The sequence below is a fragment of the Eucalyptus grandis genome, chromosome 8 (genome assembly GCF_016545825.1).
Source record: "Eucalyptus grandis isolate ANBG69807.140 chromosome 8, ASM1654582v1, whole genome shotgun sequence".
NCBI classification, from domain to species: Eukaryota; Viridiplantae; Streptophyta; class Magnoliopsida; order Myrtales; family Myrtaceae; genus Eucalyptus; species Eucalyptus grandis.
Window position 1 is genome coordinate 16,642,808 of NC_052619.1, and position 11,587 is coordinate 16,654,394.

General features: G+C 38.5%; 1 protein-coding gene across 1 annotated transcript; it reads right to left on the reverse strand.

Moving 5' to 3' along the window:
* Nucleotides 1-6,262: 6,262 nt before the first annotated feature.
* On the reverse strand, nt 6,263-8,836 carry LOC120286038 (probable LRR receptor-like serine/threonine-protein kinase At4g29180). The gene is made up of 4 exons (XM_039299653.1): nt 8,740-8,836; nt 7,170-7,695; nt 6,493-6,947; nt 6,263-6,402 (listed from the first exon to the last, which is right to left on the reverse strand). The coding sequence occupies exons 1-4, from the start codon at nt 8,834-8,836 to the stop codon at nt 6,263-6,265; spliced, it is 1,218 nt and encodes a 405-aa protein (XP_039155587.1).
* Nucleotides 8,837-11,587: the final 2,751 nt, after the last annotated feature.

Genomic DNA, 11,587 nt, shown 5'->3' on the forward strand with positions numbered 1-11,587 from the left:
AGATCATCAACCCGGTAACTGGAAGCACAAATCCAGTCATCCCAAAGATCTTATTATTGGCAAACTTAATGAAGGAATCCGCACCAGATCAAAAAGGCATGAAGAATCTAGTGCTGTGGCTCTCATCTCTGAAATTGAACCAAAAAGCATAGAAGAAGCTTTATCTGATGAAAGCTGGATCGAAGCTATGCAAGAAGAGCTTAGACAGTTCAACATCAATGATGTCCGGGAATTGACATCTAAACCAAAAGGTAAACTGTTATTGGAACCAAATGGGTATTCAGGAACAAAATGAACGAAAAAGGAAAAGTCGTACGAAACAAAGCAAGACTCGTGGCCAAAGGGTATACGCAAGAAGAAGGAATAGACTATGACGAGACTTACGCACCCGTTGCAAGGTTAGAAGCTATTCGTCTATTACTTGCGTTTGCTTGTTACAAAAATTTCAGGTTATTCCAAATGGACGTCAAAAGTGCTTTCCTAAATGGATTTATCCATGAGGAAGTTTATGTGGAACAACCGCCTGGATTTGAAGACCCAAAGAAGCCGACTCGCCTTGACCGAAAAGGCTCGTATGGTCTAAAGCAAGCACCTCGAGCTTGGTACGACGGACTAAGTAAGTTTTTATTACAAAATGGTTTTGTCAAAGGTAAAGTAGATACTACTTTGTTTATCAAAAAAGAAAACAAAAACTTTTTACTTGTTCAAATATATGTTGATGACATTATTTTTGGATCCTCTAATGAAAGTCTTTGCAAGAAATTTTCTAAGTCTATGCGGGATGAATTTGAAATGAGTATGATGGGAGAGTTAACATTCTTTCTTGGACTCCAAGTGAAACAAATGAAGGAAGGAACTTTCATCCATCAAGAAAATATGCGAATGATCTTGTCAAAAGGTTTGGATTGGAAAAATGCAAAAGATCGACATACCAATGTCATGTTCTCGGAAGATAGACAAGGATGAAGAAGGGAAGAAAGTAGATCAAAAGCTGTACAGAGCATGATCGGTTCACTTCTTTATCTTACTGCTTCTAGACCTGATATTTTGTTTAGTGTTTGTATCTCGTGCTAGGTTTCAATCGGATCCTAGAGAATCACATCTCATTACCGTGAAACGAATTATCAAATACGTTGCTTCATCTTCAAGCATCGGTCTTTGGTATCCAAAGAGGGGAGACTTTAATCTTCTAGGATACTCAGATGCAGATCTGGCCGGTTGCAGAGTCGATAGAAAGAGCACTTCTGGAACTTGTCAACTACTTGGAAACAGAACGGTGTCTTGGTTTTCGAGGAAGCAAAGCACTGTAGCTCTTTCAACGACGAAGCAGAGTATGTAGCTCTTGGAAGCTGCTGTTCACAAATTCTATGGATAAAACAACAGCTACAAGACTTTGGCATTGAAGACTCATGCACGAAATCGAGATGTGACAACACCAAATAAGCTATCAATCTCACCAAAAATCCAATCCTTCATTCAAGAGCAAAGCATATTGAGATTCGTCATCACTTTATTAGAGATCATATTCAAAATGGAGAAATCTCGATTCAATTTGTTGATTCAAAAAGTCAACTAGCGGACATATTCACAAAGCCTTTGGAGAAGAATCAGTTCGACTTTATCTGCTCGAGACTCAACATTTTGAAGCTTGAAGAAGTTAAAGTCTAGAGACTCACCAACTCTAAGACTCTGATCTCTTAGACTCTAAATCCTGAGACTCAATCATTCGTGGCTAAAGACTGTAAGTTGTATTTCATCTAAAAGGTACTAATTGTCATTTAGTTATATTAACTCGAAAAGGTACGATCTTTTGTTTAATAATTTTGGCAGTTATCGATTTTGAAAAGAAGTAATCGTTCACTTTCCTTGCACCGATTGAACTTCCTTTTTCAAAAACTGAGTTATATATATACAGTTTTTTTTCTTTCCCCAATTTTCAAAACCCTAAAAAGCACTCTCCTCTCGATACTGTTTCTACTCTTTGTTCATCGTCGAGAAAGTGGTCATTTTTCTTGGGAAAGCAAGTGAAGGAATCCTCCAATAGACAAAGAAAGATGTCGTCTTCGAGGAAATAATCAAGAATCGCAAACGGGGGACCAAAAAGAATGAAGAAGGGACCGACTCATTTCGATCTCACTGAGGAAGAAGACTTACCAAGTCAGCGACAAAGTCCGATTCGCTCTCCTCCACGTCATTCAGCATCTCCTGCCCCACAAAGTGCAAGTCACAATCTGGAAGAAGAGATAATCGAGGATGCCGACCCAAAAATGGAGGAATGGGGAATTGCCCCGAAAGGAAAAGCAGAGGAAGCACTTGCGAACATTCCAAGAGATCCTCGTATGCCAGGACAAAATCTGATTGACGGGAACGATGATGACAAAATGTTCCTTGAATTTAAACCTAGAATGGGTGTGGCGGCAAAGGTGAAAGGAAATCGGATGGATTTGTTTAAATCCAAGGATCGGAAAAAGTGTATTTCAGATCATTGAAAAGAGGGGTAATCAACCCTAGAAGTGTCGATTTTGACTTCCCGGATTCCATCAACTTGAACCTAAGAGAGAAGTTGAATTTGCTTCAACTTGAGACTTTCGCTCCGACTCTGAGACGGGTATGATCATCGACCGCTTATTTCTATTCAAATCTTAGCTTTTTGGATGCAAATAGAATTTCATTCGGTGTTCGAGACAAAGTCTATGTGGTAGATGTGAATATGTTGGCGGACATAGTTGGAGTTGAACGGGGACGCTATCTCCCAATCAAAGTCTCACCCGCTCGAACTACTCGGATCTTGTCAAAGATAGGGATGTAGATAAGAAAATTATCTATTCCAGGATGAATGCTATCAACATTGTGCTTCACAAGATTGTGATCAATTGTCTCAGGACCTAAGTCTACTTCAAAGACTTCGTGTCTCTTTCCCTCGAAGCAAAGTTGATGTATGCGATCAACTCGGGGACGGAAGTTCTCTCTCCCGCACACTATTCTTTTCCATATGTACTGAATGCAGTGTCAAAAGACAAAGGACAATTGCCTTATCCTGGTCTGGTGACCAAGATCTTTAGACATCTGAATATTGAACTGCCACATACTCTTTGTGTTCAACCGTGTGATAAGATGGTGGTAGGTTTGAAGATGTTAACGAAGATGCGTCTGCAAGAACTTTCCAAGGCAATGGAGAAATTCAAAGTGAAATCTCTGTTCGCCTACTTCAAAGAGAAAAGGAAAGGAGGCCATTGGAGCCTCATCGAAAAAGAAGAGAAGAACTCTTATCCTGAAGGATGAGGATGAGGATGAGAATGAAGATGATGAAGATCCCACTATTCCAGCACTGACAAGAACAAGACGTTCTGTGTCTTATCCGACAGAACTTCAGCGAGAAGCGAGAGAAGAAGAAGAACTCGAGAGAAGGAGAAAGAAGTTGAGGAAGAAGGAGAAGAAGTAAAAGAACAGTCTGGAGATAACTGAGAGAAGGGAAATCAAGAGATTGATCATCACTCTTCCCCTTTCGATGTCCTAGAGACAGGGGAGTTAGCGAGCAAGAGAGGTCTCCATCTCATGCTACGAAGATCCAAGACAATCTCCGGAAGACCCGGAAGAAGTTCAGGTCTCTCAATTGCACGAAGAAGATGATACGACGATTCCAAATCTGCCGGACCGTTCGAAGCACCATCGTCGCGCACACACACCATCCGAGAAAGCCAATGCCGCATACGACGGATGATTCTGCAGATCTTCGTAGTATCATGAATATTCTTAAAATGCGTAACCAGATATATATTCGGACTGTGAAATCCAAGCTTTGAAGCATCTTTGGACAAGCATCTTCAATCTCTCGGAAGATAAATACAAAGACCTCGCTCTGCAACTTCAAGCCAATGCCAAGAGAGAAGAGGTAGCTCATCTCGCGAGAAGATCGAAGAAGCTCGAAGGAGTAGTCCGGTCCATTGGGGATTTCAGGATCGTGCGCATTCCCAAGCAGACATGACTCCTTTCTCACCCTCTTTTTAATGATGACAAAAAGGGGGAGAACCAATTTGAACAAACATTATTTTAAAACTTTATTTGACTTTTGTGTTTGAGTATGACTTGAGAACTTGAACTTGAGTGTTAGACTGAATTGGCTGTGGATTTTGATGCTTGACTGGTTGCATTCATATCAAGTATTGTTACATGGTATTACTCATGAAAGACTAACCAATTTGCTGTGGATGCAGAGTCTGGTTGTTTATTAATCTTTATGAGTTAGCCATATTGCTTGAGAAATGTTTTTGCAGGTCAAAGTTGTTCAAATCTTCAAGAAAGTTTTGTCACCATCAAAAAGGGGGAGATTGTTGGAGAAATCTTTCCAGAATATTTTGAAGCTGACAAAACATTTCTATTAGTCTAAGTCTGGATATCGATAGTTAAAGTCTCAAGAATTTATAGTCTCAAGACTTTGTTATCTCAAGACTCAAGACTCAAGACTCAAGACTCAAGACTCAAGACTCAAGATTATTCTCACTGACATCTTTCTAATCCAAGTGCTTGAAGGAAATCCAAAGTCGAGGTTTATGGTTGAGGATTTGATCCTATCCTCCGGAATAGATTCTTTGATTGGATAATCATTTCGGATTCTTTAATTCTTATCTAAGATCGATTGAAGATCCGATGGTCGACGAAATAATCTTGGATTATTCTATTCTTGGAAACCAAGATCCCGATTGTATGGGCGAACAGATTGATGGGCTATCATCGATTCCTTAAATAGCTCGGATGATCTTCTTGATTGATTCCGTCCAACGGGTAGATTGGAGGAATTCCTTTGGTAAGTGCCAACGGCTATGATGGCATGAAGGAGTATAAAAGGAAGACGTTCTAGTTGTTTTAAGTGTGTGATCGATAGAAAAATTCCAGAGTCTGAAGATCCTTGATTGTTAGTTGAGACTGAGCGAAATTGTATACTGAGAGTGTTTATACTTGGTGACGCCTTGAGTGAGTGTGGTAGATCATCTACACCTAGAAATCAAGGAAGATCAACACTGTAACAACTCTTTGATTATAGTGGAATCCAGCCAATCGGCTGTCAGTGCAGAAGAGTGGACGTAGGCTTGAATCAAGCCGAACCACTATAAACCGAGTGTTCAATTCTCTCTTTCCCTTACTCGAGTCTTGCGATTGAATTTTTAACTGTTGCAAATTCTCTAATTGTTTAAATATCGTGCAAGCTTCGAGAAATTTTTTTTGTATACCTATTCACCCCCCTCTAGGTACTCGTACTAGCTATCTCACATCTAAGCTGTCGAAGAATGTCGATAGTACATGTCAATGCCAGAAGATTAGGGCATGAATTCATGGATATCCCACTCTGTGTGTACTACATACACAAGTTGAAGAAATAAAAAACTAAAAAAAGGCAAGTATCACTTTCATCTTTTTCATTCTTCATTGTGAGCAGCAACGTACAGAACAAAGATGCAGATTGTATTGACAATAATAAGCGATTAAGGTTGTGTTACATTAGTGTGGCAATGAGCGAACCTTAGTAGCAACAATCGATCTGCCTTCTTCTTCAAGAGAGTTCTAGGAACAGAGCCATTCAAGTTGTTTCCACTTAAATTCCTGCAAATATCCATGATTAGAAGTTTTTTTTTTTCCATGATTAGAAGTTGATAGCCATTTACTCGAGCTAGATAACCACACATAATAGTTCCATCAAAAGCTCAGTGACTCACAGAACTTTCAAGCTCAGCATTTGCGCTAAAAAGTCTGGCACGGACCCAGTTAATGAATTGTTGGATAAATCCCTGAACATAAGCCAAAAAAGTACTAAGAAACTTCATTTGCATGTACTTATTGAAATGTATAGAACAGGATAAGATAGATAATGAACATCGTGCTAATGATAAAGAAGTATGCTGCTTTTTTGGGGCTTAGTGTTGTCCATTCTTTTTCTGTTCAAATTAAGTAAAATGAAAGAAAAACTGCTAATGCATACAGGGATACAACTGCTGTCAAATTGGAGATTGATGTAGCTATAAGTCCTTTCAGTCCACTAGAGCTCAGGTTCCTGCACATCAGCAGCTAACTCGATTAGGGTAAAATCTCACCGCTTAAAACTTTCAACATGGAAGGCATCGATTTAGAGACTTAAATTTCAAAATCTTCCTTTCTTCACATGATGTATTACCAATCTGTACTATAGTTATTGTCAAGTAAACTTATCTTTCGAGACTTGTGCAGTTCCAATGCAGCATTGTGTCACAGAAAATATGTTTTTGTAGACTTACAATGAGATGATTCTTGGAGAACTATCATAGATACAATTCAGACCATTCCATGAGTACTGTGTAGGAACGCATGGATCACCCTGCCAACTTGCTCTCGTCACCCTATATGCTTTCTTGATGTCATACACGGCATTAACTAAACCACCACATAAATAGCTACAATCATAAGGAAATCAAAGATTATCAAAACAAAAAAAAAAATTAAGTGGAAGCATAGATAATATACAATCATCAAGAAAAGTTGGTGAATTTGGAAGCTGCGCCACAGTGAAAATCTCAATGGCATTGAGGAGCGGTGGCAAACTAGAGCGGGCCGTCGCACTAATAGTCAAGTCCAAAGACAGTCCAGCCATGGGAAATGAGGCTATGGTCACCGGCTTTAGGTTCTCCAGCATGACGGTTTTCACGGATTGATTTAGTACATTTACCGTGAGTTCTCTGAATTGACCCTTTTGCAATTGCAATTCCACAAAGTGGGAGTATACACACCAAACAATGATGGAGTCCTTTGAGGTCCATGACAGACTCAGAGGATCAGTGACATTTTGTACTTCTGTGGCGGTCATCAAAACTTCGGATGGAACTTTATAGGCGTCATTGCTTGTACTTGTCACGATGGCCGTCGTGTTGCTGACTGACGACCAATTGTTCCAGATGCGATCATATACATCTTGTGGATGCCTATTAATGCCGAAGCCAATCAAATAATCATAGTAGTAAGTGCAACATGATGAACAAACCGACACAAATTGGTTTGGGAATAACAGCACGTTTTCTATTGTTCATGCTGTTGCATAATGCGAAAACACATGTTTAGTAAATGTGTATATACTAACACGTCATTTATAGACTGATGAATGTGGTCGACATCCAAAATTGAAGGGCAATAACAAAGAAAATCACCTGTATGTGTTTTGGCTCCCCAAATTATATCTCAGGTAGGTTACAAGTGCACCGGAATTGATCTGGTAAGTCGAGTTATCTAGCAACCGCAACTCAAGAGTTGATATGAATGGAACTCCCGAGCCGGTATTCACCAAGCAAACTTGTATATAATCTCTTGGAGGAGTGTAAATAATCTCTTCGTATGACCAACTAGAAGATTTCACCGTGATCCAATAGTTAACATCAATAAAGAGGTCAAATGTCGGGAATAGTTTCTTGCCGTCATAATCACCATACCAAAATGAAGCCCTGACCAAATATGTGTTGCCCCTTCCTTCATCTGGCATTAATGTGTAACAATTCCTTGTTCCACTGGGGAAGATCCTGAGATTCTTCGATTGTTGTTGGAAGTTTTCGTAGATTAACTCGGTGGACACCTGCATGTTTATTCCGGAATCTACAAACCCAGCATCTGCCTTGTAGTATATGTCAAGGTCATTGTCAAGGTAATCATTAGGTGCCCCACAATCGATGCTTATGAAACCTAAATCAGGGGAAACCAGAGATTGTCACTAACTCTTCACTATTCATTAATTCGAGATAGAAACAACTTTCTAATTTTTTTTTTTATTCTTTGTGATGTCCCTTAAACTTGCTTATCTAACTTTTTTGCAACCGTATCAACTAGATAGATATTTCAGCAATGGAAATTACATCGGTAATAATTGGGAGAATTGTAAGTTGAAAAGAAGTTTTGATGGATAGTCGGATGGTAAAGGCATCTGTGAAAAGCTTGAAAATAGAGATGTCATTTGCAAAAATAAAGTGAGCTAAAGGATGATACACTAGGGGTGCGTTTGTTTTGCATAAAATAAATTATTTCAAAAATATTCTTTTAAAATAATCGCTTATATTATTTATAAAAATGAATGAACAAAAAATATTTTCATCTTTATGAAAATATTTACACAATACTATTGTCGATAATGAAAATATTTTTTATTGATTAATTATTTCAAGCGATATAAGAGACAATTTTTAGGAAAATATTTTTCATATCATCTATTTTCGAAAAAATAAACAGAGCCTAGGATTTGTAAATGTTTCCTAGAGAATCTTGAAATGGCCTTAACTTTGCTAAATTGCTACATTTTAGTTCAAAAGATTGCTCTATGTAGCTCTAAAACCGTTAAAACTTCTTGAGCTCCACCCTGACTAAATAGTAGGCGCTCATTTTTGAAATCAAATTGGAGCATGACTACATTTTGTCTTCTGCTTGAAAAAGAAGGATCGCTAACGGAAAGAAAGGCAGACGCTGATTCATCACTGTGCCCTATTCTATAGTCCTCTTTCCTCATGTCTCAACTCTTCACAATTCAATCATCACCATGCGCGCACGCGAGAGAGATGAGGGAGAGAACCTAGATTTTGTTGCCTGCGAGCGATGACTCCTAGAGCTAGACAACCAATCAAGACATGCAACATCTCCAGGATCTTCATGGCATATCAAACCATCGCCGTTTCACAGAGAGAGAGAGAGAGAGAGAGAGAGAGAGAGAGAGAGAGAGAGAGAGAGAGAGAGAGAGACCTGGATTTGGTTGGGCTAGAGCCAGCAGCTTCAATCCCGGAGCTAATGAAGAAGCAATGGAAACACACCAGAGGAGGAGCAACGCGGATCTTCCCATTTTCGGTGTCCAGAAGACAGAGAAAGGTCTCTTGCCAATATACATAAGTGCATGCAACCCATATTAATAAAAGAACAATGTTTAGCTAACCGTACCGTTAGCTTCGACGGAGGGTCAATCCTCAGCCACACATTTTGAATGAGAGAGAGGGAGACTTGTGTCTTGCTTGGAAACTTCCCAGTGCTTGTGTTTGAGGAAGGAAAATTGTTGTCGACATTCTTTGAATGTCACACCGTGACACGGTGATGCTAGCCCCTCTCTAAATAAAAGCTATGAGGTAGTGGGAATAGGAAAAATCCACAATGGACATACAATAATACAACAAAGTTCACTCTTCAGTTAAATTTGATCTGGTCAAGTATAAATGACAGGTTTAGACTTTGGGCCATCTCTTGTTGTTCCACTAGCTTCATGTATACCGTGACTCTATTACAATATTTAAATATTAAACAATGTCTTACAACAACAGTTGAAAGTTTTTAAGAGTTAACGTTGATTTCACAAACTTTTTATATGCAATATTTCCATGTTATCATAATCAAATCAAATCGTCTGTCGATTTATATTTGTTTACCCAAGATATAATTAACTTAAGTCTTCGAGTGAAATAAAGTATAATTAATTAGGTGAGACGAGTACTTATTTTGAAATTTGGGGAACGATGTATTTTGGAGTGCACTTGAAAGCTTCTACGCTCACATTATTAATGATCACTTGTAAAAGTTCGGTAGATATTTCATTTGCTTAATGATCACTGGTCCAATGACTTAAGTTAATTATATCCTCTGCATTTTAAAACCAAGTTTGGTAGATATTTAATTTGCTTAATGCAGAGGATAGAATGAAGTTTTAGAACAGCAAGCACTTTTATGTGACCAGTTTCATTGGACTAAACCAAAATCAGTGGTCTGGTCAGATTTCTAGTCCTAAGACTAGCCGATCTAGTCCGTGGTTCCTAGTTTTGAAACCGGTCCTCCCAGTCCGGTTTTCGATTCTTGAGTGGGACCAGATTGGACTAGGAACTGATCACTCATAATCCAAACTCGTTTTAAGCAATTTCAAAACACAACTCGTGACAACTCAATAGAGTTTTTTAGAGCTGTTATCCAAGAGAGTTGACAGCGTAAGAAAACTCCTTTCTTATGATTGTTCCTTGGGGATTGGTATCTAAGATTGGGAACACTTGAGAGTTGAGTGTTTGAGCAATTGTAATATTCTTTTTGCTAAAAATTATGGAGCCATCTCGATCCGATGTATTTTGCAATTTATTTCGCACTTGAATTGTTCACATTAGTTGCAAGAATTTATCATTGATTGATTATTTCAGAAATTTTGTCTGTATGCAATTATCGTTATGGATTTTATTAAATTCGAGTTGGAGAAATTTACCGGCAAGAACAATTTCAATTTGCGGTGCATTAAAATGTGTGTGATGTTAAAGCCATAGTGTTTGGATTTAGCATTGGAGGGAGATGATAAATTTCCTCCAACTGAAGAAAAAGTTGATATTTTGAAAAAGGCCATGTGTATAATACTGCTGAATCTGGGGGATGATGTTTTGGTTGAAGAGATAAATCAGACAAGTGCAGATGCAGTTCAGGTGAAACTTGAAGCATTGTATATATCAAAATCTCTTTTGAAGAAACTTTTTTGATTAGACGGTGCTTCACTCCAAGATGAAAGAGGAATGTCAATCCAGGATGACTATAATGTCACTTTATTCTTTGTCCAGTTCTGATGAGTAATTTCGTGGTTATCTAACAGGAGTAAGTGAATTCTGCACTGTTTTCCAAAAGAATGATAGAATAAATTGTAGGGCAAACGAACGTAGAAGTGGCGCTATGGCTTGTCGATCAAAGGCAAAAACCCAAAGATGAGTTCTTATAAAAGACGTAAGTTTAGATTAAAGTTTAGAGTGAGGAAAAAGCCGTTAAGATGTTACGGCTATCAAAAAGAGGGGCACATTACAGGTGGATTGTCCATAGCTAAAGAAAGTAGAGAGATCGTAGAGCGACGCGAATGTCACACGGGCCAGAGGGGAGGAGTCATACGTTTTGAGTGGGACTACTGGTTCGACTAGAGAGGAGTGGATCATGAATTCTGGATTCACATATCACATGACATCACATAGGGATTGATTTTCAGGTTATTAATCTATTGATGTCGATTTATTTTAGAGTCTCAAACTTTGAAGGTTATCATTGTTGCGCTTATGGTCATGAAGGGAAGCGGGCGAGCGATCTCTACTACCTTTAGGGATAGACAATTATAGGCTCAACTTCTACAGTTTCATCCACATGTCCGAGAGAGGTATGAACATTTCGAGTGAGCAGACTTTTTGTATGAGTATGTGTTAAATTAATGTCTCGAGTTTGAATTTAGATAATAATTGTTAAATCAAATTTATTAAGAAAGATTTCCTAAACCGTTTAGCAATCGGATGAAGAAGCAATTTCTTCGGGACTTTCTTTCATATGTGCAAAAGAAGAAAGGAAGATATATTTTGTCACTAGAAGACAAAAAAATAGGGCACACTATATATTTTATTATCTATTTATCTTTAAGGGAGATAAAAGAAAAGAGAGAAGAAAAAGGAAGGTCTTCTAGACGTGGGGCTTAAAGTCAAAGTCTTGACTTTGGAGACACAATATCAAAGAACATGAAGCCCTCTGCATGTCCACACCACTTGAGAAAGGAGCCGCAAGTTTTCAAGACACGCGAAGCCTTGAAAAGCAACGTGAAGACTTACAT